Source organism: Microcaecilia unicolor, chromosome 3 (assembly GCF_901765095.1).
Source record: "Microcaecilia unicolor chromosome 3, aMicUni1.1, whole genome shotgun sequence".
NCBI classification, from domain to species: Eukaryota; Metazoa; Chordata; class Amphibia; order Gymnophiona; family Siphonopidae; genus Microcaecilia; species Microcaecilia unicolor.
In genome coordinates, this window is record NC_044033.1 from 13,466,990 (window position 1) to 13,486,835 (window position 19,846).

General features: G+C 48.3%; 1 protein-coding gene across 1 annotated transcript in view; it reads left to right on the top strand.

The window, feature by feature from the left end:
• The window catches only part of DNAH8 (dynein axonemal heavy chain 8), a 1,267,128-nt gene that overhangs the window by 900,994 nt on the left and 346,288 nt on the right, over positions 1-19,846 (top strand). Inside the window, 1 exon segment of the mRNA XM_030199255.1 lies at positions 3,558-3,771. Coding sequence (XP_030055115.1) covers positions 3,558-3,771 — 214 coding nt within the window.

Consider the following 19,846-nt stretch of genomic DNA (forward strand, 5'->3'; position numbering starts at 1 on the left):
CCCCCCCCCCCCCGGGTGCAGCATGACCCCCCCCCCCCCTCGGCGCATCAACACCCCCCCTGTTCCGGGGCAGAGGGAGCAGGGAACCAGCGGAGCTGACACCCCCCCCCAGTGGCCACTGCATTATAGTAGACTTGTATCTGGTCAACATCTCAGCACATATCACAGTAACCGGCAAAATAATTACCACAATGGCACAGGAGTGACCTAATGGTTAGTGTAGTGGGTTGCAGATCTGGGGAACTGGGTTTGATTCCTGCTGCTGCCTGATGGTTGGCAGTGGGTTGAGATCCTGGGGAACCAGGTTCAATTCCCTCTGGGCAAGTCACTTAACCCTCTGTTGCCCCAAGTACAACAGTAGTACAATGTACTACTTAAACTGTGAGCTCACTAGGGACAGACCCAGTACCTGTAAAATGAAACTGTAAACCACTTAGGTCTAAGCAGTACATAAATACTTGAATGAATAAATAAAGCTGTAGTAATAAAACAGGTAAATTTTGAAGAAGCAGTTTAATTATGTAGCCTAAAAATCTAATGTAAAAAATTATCAACCCCTGACACTGCACACTGGACCATCATGTTGTTGTGAATTTTGCATCCACAGAAAGCCCCTCCTCTAAAAATGATATTAAAAAAAGATAAAAAAATATGTAGCAGAATTAGAAAAGGTTCAAAGAACAGTGACCAAAATGATTAAAGGGAGGGAATTCTTCTCATATGAAGGCTTAAGAGGTTAGGGCTCTTCAGCTTAGAGAAGAGACGGCTGAGAGGGGATGTGATTGAGGTCTACAAAATCCTAAGTGGAGTAGAACAGGTAAACGTGAATTGATTACTTGCTAGGAATTATTAGGAAAGGGATTGTGAATAAGACCAAAAATACTATAATGCCTTTGTATCGCTCCATGGTGCGTCCACACCTTGAGTATTGTGTTCAGTTCTGGTAGCCATATCTCAAAAAAGATATAGTGGAATTAAAAAAGGTTCAAAGAAGAGTGACCAAAATGACAAAGGGGATGAAACTCATCTCGTATGAGGAAAGGCTAAAGAGGTTAGGGCTCTTCAGCTTGGAAAAGAGATGGCTGAGGGGAGATACGATTGAGGTCTACAAAATCCTGAGTGGTGTAGAACGAGTAGAAGTAAATCGATTTTTTACTCATTCCAAAAGTACAAAGACTAGGGGACACTCGAGGAAGTTACATGGAAATACTTTTAAAACAAGTAGAAGGAAATATTTTTTCACTCAACGAATAGTTAAGCTCTGGAACTCTTTGCCGGAGGATGTGGTAACAGTGGTTAGCACATCTGGGTTTAAAAAAGGTTTAGCCAGATTCCTGGAGGAAAAGTTCATAGTCTGCTATTGAGACAGACATGGGAAGTGACTGCTTGCCTTGGGATTTGTAGTATGGAGTGTTGGCATGATTTGGGTTTCTGCCAGGTACTTGTGACCTGGTTTGGCAACTGTTTGGAAAACAGGATACTGGGCTAGATGGACCATTGGTCAGACCCAGTATAGCTACTCTTATGTTCTTATTCTTTCAAAAAGTACAAAGACTAGGGGACACTCAATAATACTGTTCAAATTAATAGAAGGAATAGTTAAGCTCTGGAACTCGCTGACAGAGGATATGGTAACAGCAGTTTATCTGGGTTTAAAACATGATTGGACAAGCTGCTGGAGGAAAGGTCCATAAACTGCTATTAAGGTGGACATGAGGAAAGCCGCTTTTTATCCCTGGGGTTGGCAGCATGGAATCTACGGGCCCTTTTACTAAGCTGCGGTAAAAGGGGCCCTGCGCTAGCTGTGGTGGCCATTTTTGTTGCGCACTGAGGCCCTTTATACTGCAGTGGGTAAAAAGGCTGAAAAAAAGAAATGGCCATGCAATAAGATTGCACATACTGTGTGGCCATGCAGGGGGGATTAAGGGCATTTGTTTTAATTCATTTATCCAGTCCTTACATGCACATGGTTTTGCTTTTTAAACCCAAAGGTTTCCTATGATAGCATTGTGCTTATTTGAATTAGCTTTTCTGTACACGTTTTGCTTGATTTGAAATAAAAATTTTTAAAACACTTCTTGTCAACAAGGAGAAGGGGCAGGGCTAGGTTGGGGCAGGAGGCGGGGCTAGGTGGGAGCAGGGGGCCCTACGGAACTGGTCTGCACAGGGCCCCGCAACTGCTAAGACCAGCCCTGTGTCTCTATCCGCACCTGGCATACAACATTGCCCCTATCTCTCTTCCTTCTCATCTCCCCTTGCACCATTCAGCATTGTCCTTATCTCTTTTTCTCTCTCTCCTCACATCCAGCATTGCTCCATCTCTCTCTCTCTCTCTCTCCTCCTTCCTACAGTATTGCCGTTCTCTCTCCTGACTGGCCATAGCATCTCTTCTGTCTCTCCTATCTCCCCCCTAGGATGCAGCACTGCCCCTGCCTCTCTATCTTCTGTACTGTTCAGCATAGCCCCTGCCTATATCTCTTCCCCCCTAGCCCTACTCCTCTTTCTCTCTCCCTCCAAGTAGTAGTCTCTCCAGCCCATCCAACTCTCTCTTCCCTATCCAGTGTTGCCCCATCTTTCTCTCTCCCCCCCCCCCCCCATGCAGTAGTCTCTAACTCTCTCTTCCCTATCCAGTGTTGCCCCATCTTTTTCTCTCCCCCCCCCATGCAGTAGTCTCTCCAGCCCAACCCATATTGCCTCTGTGTTTCTCTCTCCCCTATCCAGTATTGCCCCATCTTTCTCTCCCCCCTATCTAGTATTTCCCCTGCGTTCTCTGTATTTTTCCTTTTCCAATCCAGTCACCCTATTTCTTTCTCCCTCCCCACCCATCCTGTATTACCTGGTTTCTTTCTCTCTCCCCTTCCATTTACTGATGCCATGCAGCACAATTTTCCTCCCCCCTTCCTCTTGCTCTGCCGGCCCACGCTAATAAATAACCCAAGCGGCTTCCTGCCGCTACTCTTTCCTGTGCAGGTCCCACTTCCTCTCATGTAAACTTCTGGGGCCGACACAGGAAATAGCTGCATTAAACCTGAATATAAGGTTCTGGCTGATATTCAGACCAGTGCCCAGATAACTAACTGGATAGCCTTTTTGCTGTCCTAACTTTATTTGGACAGTTACCCGGTTAGTAGATTGAAAAATCGCCGCTAACCAGGTTAATCCTTGCTCTGCTCTCAGATAGCCCAGAGTTATCTTTATGCCACATTTTCTTGCTCTGGTACAGCATTTCTTGGTACTTGAGGATCTTTTCTCTCTCAATGCAATTCACCAAGTAATCTCTTGGGACCAACACCCCTATAATCAATGCCGCTCTGCTATTTTTGGTTTTCTTGTGGTTGGCTGTGCAGGAATTCCCATCCACATTCAGAAATTTTAGTAATAATTTCTGAGCTCTGTCAGAGCTGTTCCTTTGACTTTATCCACTAATATGGCTAATTTCATACTGTGTATGAAAAAACATACTTTAGATAAACAACTTTGTTTTCAAATCATATTATTATTTTTAACAATTACTATAGACAGTAATGCAACTACATCTTTATTTTCCATTCTTATAGGTAACAAATGAGATAGTGCGTCAGATGATGGAAATGCAGGGAATGTACAATTTGGAGAAGCCTGGAGATTTTACTACAATTGTTGATGTACAGATAATAGCAGCTATGATACATCCTGGTGGAGGCCGTAATGATATTCCACAGCGTCTGAAACGGCAGTTCACCGTGTTTAATTGCACGCTACCATCCAATGCGTCTATAGACAAAATCTTTGGTATAAACATTTTTGGCTATGTATATGCATATGAATGTAACCATATTAAACAGATTAGTACAGAAGTGGTTTTCTCCTGAATATGCAATTAGAATAATTCTATTAAATAATCAAGATCAAAAATCCTAAAATGAAAAGAAAACAGATATTACAAGTAACTATGGACAAAATTCTTCTCCTAGTTCTTAAAATCTAGAGCTCTGGTTCCCCTTCTTTCTTGGCACATTTCCTGACTCCTTATTCTCCATCACATGCTCTTTGTTCATCCCAACAGCATCTCCTGGTTATACCCTCATTTCGAAAAATTAGATATGATACCGTGAGTCTTTCTATATTTTCAGTCATTGGCTCCACTTTATGGAATGCCCTACCCCTTCATCTTAGACTGCAGACCTCCTTAGCGAAATTTAAAGCTGATCTTAAAACATTTCTTTTTGAATACACTTTTATGCTCTCCTGAGACTGTCATTGGGCTGAACCTGCCGGCCAACTCAGGTTTGCTTCTTTAACCCCTCACTACTACTACTACTACTATTTAGCATTTCTATAGCGCTACAAGGCGTATGCAGCGCTATGGAAGTGTGAAATTGGAACTACAATAAATGAAGGAAAGATGGGCAGTAGTAGGCGACAGCTGTATAGTATAGTACTGTACTGTTACAGTATCCTAGGTAAGGTATACACTTACAGGTTTTTCGTTGGGCAGACTGGATGGACCATGCAGGTCTTTTTCTGCCGTCATCTACTATGTTACTATCCTGACCTGAGGAAGGGGGTTTTATTCTCCGAAAGTTAGCCAAAATGTATTAAAATTAGTCCAATAAAAAGATTACCTTGTTTACATATTCTATTAGAAACATTTATTAACACATCTACAGTACTACTTTATCCTAGAGCAAAAAAATAAAAATATATATTTTATTTACAGTTTGTTGTCTCTGGTTTCTGCTTTCCTCATCTTTTCACTGTGATCCTTCCATCCAGCATCTGTCTTCGGTCTCTCTCTGCCATCCAGTGTCTGCCCTCTCTGCTGTCTCCTCCATCCAGTGTCTGCCCTCTCTCCTTGCCCCTTCCATCCACTTCTGCCCAGGGGCGTATCTGGAATCCGGCGGTAGGGGGGGCCAGAGCCAGAGAGGGGGGGCACATTTTTGCCTCCCTCCCCCCCCCCCCGCCGCCGCCGCCGCCTCTCTCCACCCCCTCCCCGCCGTCAACCCTCCCCCGCTGCTTACTTTTGCTGGCGCCGAGGTCCCGACCCGCAATCTCCGTTTTTCGTCTTCCTCCGTGGCCATGCTTCCAGGAAGTAACGCTGCAGTGCTGATTCGTTGACTCCAGTTCGACGTCTGACGTCAGACGCCGAACTGGATTCAACGAATCAGCACTGCAGCGTTACTTCCTGGAAGCATGGCCACGGAGGAAGACGAAAAACGGAGATTTCGGGTCGGACCTCGGCGCCAGCAAAAGTAAGCAGCGGGGGAGGGTTGACGGCGGGGAGGGGGGCCAGGGCGAAATCTGCGGGGGCCCAGGCCCCTGTGGCCCCACGCAGATACGCCCCTGCTTCTGCCCTCTGTCTCTGCCCCTTCCATGATCCATCCACCATCTGCCCCTGTCTGGCCTCTCTCTCTCACCATCCATTCACTGTCTGCCCTTTCTATCCCTTCCATCCACTGTCTGCCCTTTCTCTCTGCCCCTTCAATCCGCAATTTGCCCTCCCTCTTGCTCCCCCATCCAGGATCTGCCCCTCTCTCCGCCCCTTTTTTCAGCCCCCAGTTCCAGCCCCACTATCCCACCAGTCCCCCATTTCAGCCCCCCAGCCAATTCTCCCTGTCCCCTTTTCAGTCCCCAGTTTCAGCCCCTGCCCCTTTTCAGCCTCCAGCCCCAATACTAGCCCCCTTATCCCACCTACCCTCCTTTTCAGCCCTCAGTTCCAACCCCCTTCATCCACATGCCTTGTATTAGGGCCCCACTTTTCAGAACCATTCTCCCACCTGACCCACGCATGCCCCATTTTCCCACCAGCCCCAGGCCTGGCCCCCATTTTCCCATATGGCCCCTTCTCAGACCCCAGTGCCAGTCACCTTCTCCCATCCGAGAACCCCCTCCCCAGTCCCCTTCTCCCATCCAAGACCCCCAGTCCCCTCCCCACCCGTCTCCTTCAACCATCCAAGAACCCCCTCCCCACCCCCTTCTCCCATCCGTGAACCCCCTTCCCAACCTCAGTCCCCTTCTCCCATCCAAGAACCCCAGTCCCCTCCTCACCCGTCCTCTTCAACCATCCAAGAACCCCCTCCCCACCCCCTTCTCCCATCCGTGAACCCCCTCCCCACCTCAGCTTTAGAAATGTTAAGTACTAGTAGTAGTCTCCTTCCCTTTTGAGAACCCCCACCCCACACACCCTTCTCCCATCTGAGTCCCCCCCCCCCCCCGACCCACCTACCAGCTCCGTTCTCCTGCCGCACACCACCCTCACTGCCTTTAAAAAAAGAATTTGGAAGCGCCGGAGAGACAGGCAGCGCCTTGCATCTGCCCTGCTACTAAAAATCTCTTCAACGTCGTTGGGCCTTCTCACATTGAGTCCCGCCTGCCCTCGCGGTAATTGGAAGTTACCTCAGAGGAGGGCGGGACTCAATGTGAGAAAGCCCAATGACGTTGAAGAGATTTTTAGTAGCAGGGCAGATGCGAGGCGCTGGCTGTCACTCCAGCGCTTCCAAATTCTTTTTTTAAAGGTAGGACAGGGTGGGTGCAGTGGGAGCGGGGCACCCCCCACCCACTGACATCCGGGGTGGACCGCCCCCACCACGCCACCGTCGCGCGCCGTCTGAGGGAGGGAGGACTGGAGCTCGGGCGGTCGGGGCGGGGTGACCTCAGGCGCGAGGCCCTATGTGGCCGCCTCGGTCGCCTCGCCTTAAGACCAGCCCTGTGCGGGATAGCAAGTGTTTAATAAACTTGGAAACTTGTGACTGCAGTGTTGAAACAACTCTACAATGACTTGCCATATTGTCTCCAAGGCTAAGCCAACTCAAAAATATGATACACTCCTGCAATCTCTACCACATAAGAAGCAAAGTGGTCTCCTTCCAATGTTCCCACCATGGGGAAAGAAGGGGGCACTCCAGAATCCACCCCCTCTATTAGTAGCCACTCTCTGCCAAAAGTCTTACTTTGCCTGGTTGCACTGTGCAGCAAACCTAAAACAATGGGCACTGCTTGGTAACTCCCCCTCAGGACACCGCTGGGGTGGCAAAAGTCAGACTTGAGCTTCCAAGTAGTAGCTGTGGTGGTGGAACCCTCAACTCTGGACAGAGTGTTCTGTCCCTGAACTATCAACTGGTCTTCCTGTCTTAAGTCGCACCTCTAATGGACCTTTCACAGAGTCATGCCCTTCCGAGCCAAGGTATTGGACAAAATAATCCATGGTAGCTCCAGGCGGCAAAGTAAGTGGCTTAGGAGGAAAATCTCTCACATTGCCTTTCCTTTTAACCATTATGAAGCAAATATTCTCCGAGGACAAGCAGGCTGCTTATTCTCACATGTGGGTCAACGTCCGCGTCGGCCCAGGAAACGGCAAATTTTTTTCAGCAAAAATAAAAAGTTTTGCCAGAGTCTTCTGGTGCACAAACAGCGCGCACTGCGCATGCGCAGACAACTTGTCGCGTGAGCGTGCCTCTTCAGTTTTCTTTTCTCTGCGTTGAGGTGTGGTAGATTTTTTCTGCACTCCTCTCAGGCCCAGGAAAGAGTCTTCGAGTTTTACACTATTTTCTCCTAATTTTTTCTTTATTTTATATTATTATTATTGTCATTTTTTAAAAAAAAGTTCCCGTTTCAGTTTTGTTCCCTTTCATGTTTCCTTTGTTTTTTTGTTGTGGACGGTTTTAGGCCGCGCGGTCGGGTTATTCCCTTATTTTTTGTGTGCCCTTCTTCTTCAGGCACAATCGTGTCTTTTGGTTTTGCTGAAGCGGTTTTCCCTTCCATGTCATCAAAGACACCCAGCGGCTTCAAACTTCGTACTCGGTGCAACCGGACTATCTCAGGTACTGATACCCACGCCTGGTGTATCCAGTGCCTTGGGCCCGACCATAGCCCAGCCGCTTGTAGTCTGTGTCTTTGTATGAAGAAATGGACCCAAGCGTCTCAAGAAGCCCAACAAGAAAAGCCTTCATCATTGGTACAGAGGTCGTCGGCGTCGACATCGAAAGGAGCATCAACGTCAGGAGGAGAGGTAATGGCTGCTGAGAGACCAATTTGTGCTGGGAGCAGCAAGGCGTCGAGTGGATCTCCACCTGCCTCGAGGCCTCCTGTTATGCAGGCCCCCCGGGACTGACCTTCGTTGGACCCGGCCCGAGGAGATGTGAGGATTCCACGTCCTCATCGGTAACGAGGAGTCTCAATGATGGGCGTCGAGCGAAGGTGAAGAAGCACCGTCATCATTCTCCTTCAACACACGGTGCCAGGAGCTCCGGGGCGTCGAGAGTGTTGGCACCCGAGAAGCATCGGCGCCGAGAGGATCGCTTCTCCTCGATACAGGAGGTGCCGATGCGTCGGTCTCCTAGCATCCCGGCACCTGCTCCCGAGTTTCCACACATCCTGACCGCCTGTTCCACCGACCCCCAGCCTTCTCCAAAGGCGAATCTCGACGAGCGCATCCGGGCCTTGTTTCCAGAACATCTGGAGAGATTGCTACGTCAGTCAGCTTCGGTGTTGGGGGTACTTGTGCTTTCTGTACCATCTGCTGCAGCGGTGTCTGGTCCTTCTCCTGCGGTGAGGTCCCCGACCGCGATGCCGCCTGCGGCATTGGCTGCCACCCAGGTTAATTCCCCTTCGACGTCAGTGGAGGGAGCTTCGCCGGAGTCAGAGCGGGAGTTGGCCTCTCAACATCGCCATCGAGGACATCGTTCCTCGGCATCGAGGCAGGTCCAGTGTCAAAGTACCTTAGCAGAGGTCTTATCCGATACTGACCAGGAGCATTTGTGGGAGTCAGAGGAAGATCCCAGGTACTTTTCCTCTGATGAGTTCTATGGGATTCCCTCTGAACCTTCCCCTCCACCAGAGAGGAGACTATCTCCACCGGAGAGCCTTTCCTTTTCCTCTTTTGTCCGGGAAATGGCTATGGCTATTCCCTTCCCTGTGGAGGTTGAGGATGAGCCCAGGACTGAGATGCTAAAAGTCCTGGACTATTCTCCACCTAAAGAGGCTGTGACAGTCCCTCTGCATAAGGTACTGAAGGAAGTCCTTATGCGAAACCGGTCAGCCCCCTGGCCCTGTGGTCCTGAAGAAAGCTGAATCCCAGTATCGGATCCACGGTGAACCCCGATTGATGAGGTCCCAGTTACCCCACAATTCCATGGTGGTGGATTCTGCCCTCAAGAGAAGCTAGGAGCTAGGACTCTCGACTCTTTTGGGAGGAAGACGTATCAGGCCGCTATGCTCGCTGCCAAGATTCAATCATACCAGCTCTTCACGAGCGTTCACTTGCGGAACTCGATAAGACAACTATCTAGCTTGGTTGATGCACTCCCTCCAGAGCAAGCCGAGCCTTTTCGCCAGGTGGTCAGGCAGCAGAAGGCATGTCGAAAATTGCTGGGCAGGGTATGTTTGACACTTTTGCTGTAGCATCCAGGATAGCTGCTCAAGGTATAGTGATGCGTAGACTCTCATGGCTGCGTGTCTCTGACCTGGATCATTTGGTCCAGCAGCAAATGGTGGATGTTCCCTGCTGGGGGACAACCTTTTTGGTGAAAAGGTAGAGGATCTTGTTGGTCAGATCAAGAAGCATAATGATGCTATGGATTCTCTCTCCCACCAGGCGTCTTCTGCTACTACCTCCTCATCTAGGAGGTATTTTGGGGGGGGAAGAGGAGTGCTCCCTATTCCTATCCTAGGCGTAGGTACACTCCTGCTTCTTGGGAGCCTGCCCAGGCTCAGCCCCAATGCGCTCGTTCTCGTCAACAGCGTGCGTCTAAGGCCCATGCTGCTCCCCAGCAAAACCAGGGAACGGGCTTTTGACTGGCTTCAGTTAAGCATAGCCTCTGTAAAAGTGTCCGTACAGGACGCCTTGCCGTTTGGGGGGAGGTTAATATTTTTTCACCAAAGGTGGCCTCTCATAACCTCCGACTTGTGGGTTCTTCAAATTGTCTGGTCAGGATACACCCTCAATCTGGAATCCAAACCTCCAAATTACCCACTGGGAACTCATTCTTACAGTTCCCAGCACAAACAGGTACTTACTTGCAGAGGAACACTCCACCCTGAAGGCCCAAGCGGTTGATCCCGTTCCACCAGAGGAAGAAGGGCTGGGTTTCTATTCCAGTTTTGCAGAAAAAGACGGAGGGAATGCATCCCGTCCTAGACCTGAGGGCCCTGAACAAATTTCTAGTCCGAGAAAAGTTCAGGATGATTTCCCTGGGCACCATTCTTCCCATTATTCAAGAAAACGATTGGCTATGCTCTCTGGACTTAAAGGATGCTTACACACACATCTCGATTTTCCTAGCTCACAGGAAGTATCTTCGATTTTTTGCTGGGAACACAGCACTTTCAGTACTGTGTACTACACTTTAGTCTGGCGTCTGCACCCAGAGTGTTCACAAAGTGCCTAGTGGTAGTCGCAGTATCGCTACGCAGACTGGGAGTGCATGTGTTCCCTTATCTCAACGATTGACTGGTCAAGAGCACCTCGGAGGCAGGCACTCTATAGCCCATGCGAATGACTATTCATGTGCTAGAGCTACTGGGGTTCGTGGTCAATTACTCCGTCCCATCTCACCCCAGTTCCAAAGTTGGAATTCATTGGAGCTCTGTTGAACACAAAGACAGCTCGAGCTTATCTTCCTGAGGCATGGGCAGACAACCTCCTGTCCCTGGTGTCCATAGTCGAGCGTCTCAACAGATCACAGCTCGGCAGATGTTGAGACTTCTGGGGCACATGGCCTCCACAGTTCATGTAACTCCCATGGCACGTCTACATATGAGATCAGCTCAGTAGGCTCTAGCTTCCCAATAGTGTCAAGCCATGGGGGATCTAGAGGTTGTGATCCAACCGTCTACCAACTTTCGGAATTCCCTGTAGTGGTGGATGATTCGATCCAGTTTGACCTTGGGGCATCCATTCCAAATTCCTCAGCCACAAAAAGTGCTGACGACGGATGCATCTTTCCTGGGGTGGAGAGCTCATGTAGATGGACTTCACACTCAAGGAGCTTGGTCCTTTCAAGAAAAAGGTCTTCAGATCAATCTTCTGGAATTGCGAGCGATCTGGAACGCTCTAAAGGCTTTCAGAGATCGGCTGTCCAACCAAATCATTTTGATTCAGACAATCAGATGTCATATATTACACCAACAAGCAGGGGGGCACCGGATCTCGCCCTCTGTGTCAGAAAGCCATCCAGATGTGGCACTGGGCATGCCGTCATGGCATGTTTCTCCAAGCCACTTATCTGGCAGGCATAAACAACAGTCTGGCCGACAGGTTGAGCAGGATTATGCAACCTCACGAGTGGTCTCTGAATATGGGCATAGCCCGCAAGATCTAGAGTGTGGCACCTCCTCGGTGGATCTTTTTGCCACTCAATTCAATCACAAGGTCTCTCAGTTCTGTTCCAGACTTCAGGCCCACGACAGACTAGCATCAGATGCCTTTCTCCTTCATTGGGGAACAGGTCTTCTGTATGCATATTGTAAGGAGGAGGTAGAAGGAAGGCAGAGAAGAGCTGATAGTGACAGTAAGCGAAGAAAGGAGAAAAACCCTCAGAGGGGAAAGGAGTAGGAGACTGATGAAAAGGGAAGAGAACTACAGAGCCCAGCAACACTTGCAAGGGAGGAGGGAACAAGAGAAACAGTACCACAACTCCCAGCAGGTAGTAGAGTCAGGGGGTGATTGGGAGATGGAGGATAATCAGGGGGAGGAGCAGCACCTGGGAGAGAGGGTGGGGGAAGACTCCATGGAGTGGGAGGAGATTGAACTAGGGGAGGAAAGCGAAAGGAAAGAGGTTGGTGAGGAGCAAATGGAGTTCTTTTGCTCAGGACAAAGAGAGGTGGAAAAGGAAGAGACTGCAGAGAGAGAAGCCAGAGATTTGGGGCCGCTAAGTGACAATGCCTAGATGCGGTCTGGCTTCATGGAACTGTGGGAATTAATTACCTGAAGGAGGTCAGTCTGAACATTTGTGGGAGGTTGTCAGAGTGTTGGTGTCTGGCAAATGAGGGTGGTGAAAATGCCTTTAACTCCTAGGCAGTAGCAGAGAGGAGCGGAGGAATAGACTGAACCACAGGTTTTCCCAAGTCTTTAGCTAATTCTAAGACTGAACTGTTATTTGTTTGGTGTGTTGGAAAAGTGAAGCAAAGTGCACGGAGACCAACAGCTGTGGTACAGTGATCATACTGTTTTTCCCACTGGTACCGCGGTGGAATAAAGTACTCTGCAGGATAAATTTGGTACTGTGAATAATTACTTTTTGCAAGTGAGCAGAAGCAGTTCCTCTTAGGAGGTGGATTAGCCCCAATTGTGTGGGTGAAGACAGACAGCACGGAGAGGTGCGGGTCGAGAGCGGACAGCACGGAGAGGTGCTTGCTGACAATATCCTGAAACTCAAACAAGACTTCGGAACCATGATTCTGATTGCTCTCTTCTGGCTGCATCAGATTTGGTTCCCTCTTCTTCTGGAGTTGTCCTCCGAGAAACCATGGAGATTGGAGTGTTTTCCAACCCTCATCACCCAGAACGAAGGTCGCTTCTACATCCCAACCTCCAGTCTCCGGCTCTCATGGCCTAGGTATTGAGAGCTTAGAATTTGCCTCCCAAGTCTTGCTTGCTTCCAGAAAAGATTCCACCAAGAGGTGTTACTCTTTGAAATGGAGGAGGTTTGCCATCTGGTGTGACAACAAGGCAATACATCTCTGTCTTGTCCTACACAGACCCTGCTTGAATACCTTCTACACTTATCAGAGTCTGGTCTCAAGACCAACTCCATAAGGGTTCATCTTAGTGCGATTAGTGCTTATCATCGTCGTGTAGAGGGTAAGCCTATCTCTGGACAGCCTTTAGTTCGCTTCATGAGAGGTATGCTTTATCAAAGCCCCCAGTCAAACCTCCACCAGTGTCATGGGATCTCAACATTGTCCTCACCCAGCTCATGAAAGCTCCATTTGAGCCACTGAATTCCTGCCATCTGATGTACTTGACCTGGAAGGTCATTTTCTTGGTGGCTGTTACTTCACCTCGTAGGGTCAGTGAGCTTCAGACCTTAGTAGTGCATGCACCTTATATCAAGTTTCATCACAACAGAGTAGTTCTCCGCACGCACCCTAAGTTCTTGCCGAAGGATGTGTCGGAGTTCCATCTTAGCCAGTCAATTGTCTTGCCAACGTTCTTTCCCTGTCCTCATACCCGCCCTGGCGAAAGTAGTTTGCATTCCTTGGACTGCAAGAGAGCATTGGTCTTTTACATGGAGTGGACGAAGCCCTTCAGACAGTCTTCCCAGTTGTTTGTTTCTTTTGAGACCAACAGGAGGGGAGTCGCCATCGGAAAATGCACCATCTCCAATTGGCTAGCAGATTGCATTTCCTTCACTTACGCCCAAGTTGGTCTGACTCTGGAGGGCCATGTCACGGCTCACAATGTTAGAGCCATGGCTGTTTCAGTGCCTCACTTAAAGTCAGCCTCCACTGAAGAGATTTGCAAGGCTACAACGTGGTCATCAGTCCACACATTCACATCTCACTACTGCCTTCAGCAGGATACCCGACATGACAGTCGGTTTGGGCAGTCAGTACTACAGAATCTGTTCAGGGTTTAGAATCCCACTCCACCCCCTAGACCCATTTTTGTTCTGTTCCAGGCTGCATTCTCAGTTAGTTGTTTATGGTTTCACATCAATCTATGTTATGCCCTTGCCATTGCAAGGCCCAATTGACCAATGTTCATTGGTTTGAGTGAGCCTGGATGCTAGGGATACCCCACATGTGAGAACGAGCAGCCTGCTTGTCCTGGAGAAAGCAAAGATACTTACCTGTAGCAGGTATTCTCCAAGAACTGCAGGCTAATTGTTCTCATAAACCCACCCACCTCCCCTTTGGCGTTGTTCTTTGTTGATATACTTTTTGATTTAACTGAAGAGGCACGCTCACGCGACAGGCGGGAAGTTGTCCGCGCATGCGTGGTATGTGCTGTTCGCGCGCCAGAACATTCTTGCTGGGAAAAATTTGCTGTTTCCTGGGCCGACGCGGACGTTGACCCACATGTGAGAACAATCAGCCTGCTGTCCTCAGAGAATACCTGCTACAGGTAAGTATCTTCGCTTTATGATCAGAAAGAAGTAGCATCGTAGGAAGCTCGAGGTACAGCAGCCATCTTGGTTCCCCACATTAACTTCATGACAAAAAAGCACTTGTGCTAAACTTCTTGCAGTTCACTTTTATGCATGCTTTTTTTTTTTTTTTTAATTTATAGAAGTCTTTATTAATTGTCATTTAGACAAAGCAAGCCAAGAACAGTACATAACATTTCACACCATATCAAATCTGCAGTAAATGTAACAAAGTACCAGATAGAAACAAGAAGAACAGCACTATCCCATCATCCAATTATACTTCAGAATTTAACAGTTTTTTGAAAAAATTATTTAACCCCTCTCTGGAACCTTACAGCTTCCTTATTCTCCCCCCCTCCCCTCCCTCCCCTACCTCCCTCTCCTCCCCCCTCCCCCCCTTGCATTTCAATTAAGTAATTATCCAGAACAAGCGTTCAAAAAAGGTTTCCATATTTTATCCCACTTAGGCAGGGTTTTCTTTTTAACTGCTGTCAATCGCTCCATCTCACATATATAATGCACCTTTGTAATCCAACCCACCAATGAGGGTACTAGCGGAGATTTCCAACTTCTGGCCAGGTTTATACGAGCTGCCTGTAAGGCCCCTCTCACCATATACCATTGGCTACTTGTTAAGCCCGTGGGTCTCTGGCCCAATAAGAAGATTAAAGGATGCCACTGCACAGATCTGCCCACCCAGGCCTGAAGGCGAGACCGGACTCCCCTCCAGTATGCTACTGCTTTAGGACAGGTCCACCAAATGTGGCCCATTGTCCCTTCTCCTCCACAGTTTCTCCAACAACTCGCTGTGACCTTAGGGAACATCTGGTGCAATCGTTGCGGAGTAAGATACCACCTATAAAATACCTTAAGCGAGTTTTCCTTAACAGCCACTGCTATAGTGGATTTCAAAATACCCTTCTCCAATTGCAACCACTCCTTTTCAGGTAAAGTGAAATTTAGCTCCTGCTCCCATCTTCTACGATGCAAGTGGGATGGTTTTAATTGTGTCCCCAAATAGCCATAAAGACGAGATATCAATCCACGTGTACTGCGAGAGTCCACACACACTTCTTCCAAGGGATGGACCTCCCTCCTTCGGCACTCCACATATGCCGGTTCTTTCAAAAAGTGTATCAATTGCCCATAGGCATAATGTTCACAGGTATGAAGCCTATAGTCCGCCACCAATGTCTCAAAGGGCACCAACTTTTCACCTATATATAGTTGTCCTAACATTTCCACACCCGAGGTAGCCCATTTACGAAAAACCGTATTCCCCATTCCCGGGCCAAACATAGGATTGTCAACAATCGGGGCCAACCCCGACACAAGAGGTCGGCGCTCTTGGAACATTCGGTCCCAATAGTAGAATGTAGCCTGTAACATCGGCGGAAATCGTTCAACCTGTCCCCTATATTTAGCCGGTAGCCACATCAGGTGCCCCAGTCTACGAGAGCCAATCAAGTCTTGTTCAAGATGGACCCATAACTTATGATCTGCCCTTCGGAACCATTCCACAGCCGATCTAGCCTGCGCTGCACAATAATACCAGTACAGGTTAGGCACTCCAAGACCTCCCTCTCGCTTACTTCTATACAAGAATGCTCTTGGCAAGCGTGGTCGTTTCTGGTGCCAAACAAAGCGAATCAGGCCATCCTGAAGCTTAGATATGAATGCCCTGGGGACCCGCAGCGGCAGCACCTGGAATAAGTATAGCAGACGGGGTAATATATTCATTTTAAGTGCAGCTATGCGTCCCAACCAGGACAATTCCAACGAATCCCATCTGTCTAAATCCCTCAGGACCTCTTTCTGAAGAGCTGGGTAGTTAACAGCAAAGAGGTCCGCTAGGTTCCCAGGGATCTGTACCCCCAAGTATCTAATGTCTCGGTCAGTCCACTTAAATGCAAAGGAGGCCCTCAACGCCTCCATACGCTCCTGCGATATCCCCACTGCTAATCCCACAGACTTCCCCGCATTGAGTTTATAGCCAGACACCCTAGAGTAGGTTCCTATCTCTTTCATTAAGTTTGGAAGGGAAACCACTGGATTAGTTAAGGACAGGAGCACATCATCCGCAAATAGAGCAATCTTATATTCCTTATCCCTCACCCGCACTCCAGATATATCTACATTCTCCCGAATGGCAGCCGCCAGGGGCTCCATCGCCAAAGCGAACAGCAGAGGCGACAGAGGACATCCCTGACGAGTGCCACGGCCCAGTTCAAACATTTGCGAATTACCACCATTCACTCTTACACAGGCCCGAGGCGAGGTGTATAGTGCCTGAATCCATGTTCTAAAATAAGGACCAATTCCCACTCTATTCAAAACCTTATCCAGATACCCCCAGTGGACTCGATCGAAGGCCTTCTCCGCATCCAATCCCAGTAAAACCACTGGCAAGGCCCTCGACCGAGCCACAAAGAGCAAATCCAGTGTTCTACGGATGTTGTCCAGGGCCTGTCTGTTTGCTACAAAACCAACTTGGTCGGGGTGCACCAGGCTAGGCAGCATATCACCCAATCGATTTGCCAGGGTCTTGGCCAATATTTTTACGTCGGTATTGAGAATCGAGATGGGGCGGTAAGAGGCGCATTCCGTATTATCTTTCTCTGGCTTTGGTATCACCGCCACCCATGCTTCCATCATCGATGGCGGGAAAGGCGCACCCTCACGTACCGAATTAACAACCAACGTCAAATAGGGTGCCAATTCTCCCCCAAAAAGCTTAAAAAACTCATTAGTAAATCCGTCTAATCCCGGTACTTTCCCCGTTGGGAGTGCTTTAATAACTCGAATTACTTCCTTCACTGTCACCGGGGCTTCCAACACTTTTTTCTGAGAGTCAGTCAGCGCCGACATACCCAGGTCTGCCAAATATTGGTCAATGGCTTCAGTCTGTACAGCAGCATCCTCCTTATAAAGGTTCTCATAGAAGTGGGCAAACCGCTCTCTAATCTTATCTGATGTGTGCAGCATGGAACCCCTAGCATCTTTCATTCTCAGGATGTGTCTATCTGCCCTCATTTTCCTTAATTTAGTGGCCAGCAACCTGCCTGGTTTATTTGTAAATTCATAATGAACTTGTCGCAGGCGTGCATTTACAAACTGCAAAGTCTCATCATGTAAAGCTGCGAGCTCCAATCTTATTGCTTGCAGTTTGCGGAAGTCAGCCACTGAGCCATGGGCTCTATACCTGTCTTCCAGGGCGCCTAACCGCTCCATGCACTGAGCTAATCTTACTTTATGGGTTCTAGATCTTTGGGTTGCACATTTTATGAAATAACCTCTAGATACAGCCTTAAATGCATCCCACACTGTACCCAGTGTTGGCCCTGAATCCAGGTTGATATCAAAGTACTCCTTCAACACAGAACGAAAGTTAGTTACAATTTCTGGGTCCTGTAGTAGACAGTTGTTAAAAGTCCACCTTCTATCACGCGTCTCTTCCTTCAATGAAGTAATTATTGTCCACACAGGGGCGTGGTCTGAAATTGTCGTATGTCCTATGTATGATCCCCCCCCCTCTTCTGAGAAGCCCTTATCCAAAAAAATATAATCCAGTCGGGAGTGAGAGAAATGCACATGTGAATGAAATGTATAATCTCTTCCCCCCGAGTGGTCAAGTCTCCATACATCATACAGTCCCATAGTCGTTACAAACTTCCCCAGGGCTTTGGAGATTCTACAATCGTTAGGGGAAGGTGCAGTGGTCTTATCCAACCTAGGCTGCATAGTAGCATTAAAGTCCCCCGCCACTATCACCTTACCCCGAGCAAACTTCTGCAACTCCTTCTGAAGGTGTAGGAAAAATCTCTCCTGTCGTTCATTGGGAGCATAGACACTCGCCAGCGTATATTCCTTAGTATCCAGCTTAACATGCAAGAATAGAAAACGACCCTCAGCATCCCTCTTGGAGTGCAGAAGTTGCATCTGTACATTTTTGTGGAACATTATAGCCACTCCCCTTTTCTTAACACCTTTCACATCAGAAGCATAAAAGATTTTTGGGTATTGCATAGAGGTCAGCAAATGTTCATGCTTTTTATGTAAATGAGTTTCTTGTAAGAATACCACTTGAGGACCCATTAACTGCAATTCCTTAAATAAGGAATGTCTTTTAAATGGGGTATTTAAACCTTTGATGTTATATGTGAGAATTTTAAAGTCAACCATCTACCTCACTCTTTGTGGAACACTCGCTGGACAAATAAATTTTTTGCTGCTCCCCTATTTCCCTTGACCCCCTTCTCTCCCCTTGATCTGTCTGTCTGTTATTTACCCACTCCCTCCCTCCCACATTTCCCCACCTCCCTAACATCCCCCCACCAAACAGCGCATTGCGCCACTGTATGGGATAGCAGAGGAACAATGACCCCGGAACCAAATGCATACCCCCTCAAACCCTCCAACCCCCCTCCCCCTCCCACCTCTAATTTAATCTTTGCATTATCCTTCTGCTTTCATAACTCACAAAACATATAAATTTGAGCAAGTCAAGCATCCTTTGCATATTAACTGCCTTCCAAGTTTTATCCAACCATATCAAACTACCAGTCTCAAGTTTGGCTGCTCGCTGCATTCTCCACTCTCTCCCACTTTTGGAACCTTTTCTTGGTAGAGGGAGCCATCGCCACCGGTAAGGTTTCTTTAAGAGCTAAACCTGCCTCATGCAGGTATTTCCACGCAGCTTCCACCGAACGGCAGCGGAGCTGTTCCCCTTTAAGGGTAAAACAGATTGCAAAGGGAAAAGTCCATCGGTATGCAATTTTCTCTTTCACCAAAATCTCAATTACTGGCTTCATTGCTCGCCTCTGAGTTAAAGTAAACAATGAGAGGTCTTGGAAGATATAAACTCGAGAGTCCTTATGTTGTAGAACCGGGTTCTGACGAGCTCTCTGCCATAGCTGATCTTTAACCGCATAGGTGGAAAAACGTACTACAATGTCTCTTGGTTTATTATCCCTGGGTTTACCCAAAGCTCTGTGTGCACGTTCTATTCCCAGCATGTCCGCATCAAAGGTCTCGCCCATGAGTTGCTCGCATAAGGCCCGCACTATGGCTGGAACGTTCTCTTTGTCGCCATTTTCAGGCACTCCTCGAAATCGAAGATTCTGGCGTCGTCCGCGATTTTCTATATCATCGAGTTTGTATTTCAAATCTTCAGCTTGTGCAGCTAATTTAGCCACATTCACCTCCATGCTCTCATGTTTTTCCGCTTGTTCGTCGACTCGCTCTTCGAGCGTTTCCACTCTGCCTCCAAGTTCTCTCAGGTCAGCGCTGAGCGCGTCCACGTGCTCCAGGATCTCGTCCTTAGAGGCGCGAATCTCTGCCCTTATAGCCTCCAAACACTTTGTTAAGTCCTGCGGGTTCTTAAATTTAGCTGCACGCTCACTTCGTCCTACTTGTGAGGAGCCGGAATCAGACCCCGATGACTCCCGCGCGGCAGGGGAAGCATGGCGCGAGGAGCCCCGCGCTGACTTTCGGACTGTCGTCCGTTCGCTGTCTCGCGGGACCGCTGATGTTTTCTTACTCATTTTGTCCCTCAAGGTGCAGGTAAGTCTCCGGGAGTCTTGCAAATGTAGTTTTGAAGGAAAATATAGCGCTTTTTGCTATAGAAAGGTGGGAAGGTTCGGGAGCTAGTAGCTTAAGCGGCCATTCAGCCCCGTGACGTCACTTCCCCCTCGTGCATGCTTTTTTTATTCACTCAGCTAGATAATGGTAACTTGAATTTCAAATTACCAGATAGAATGATCCAGAAATTACAAATA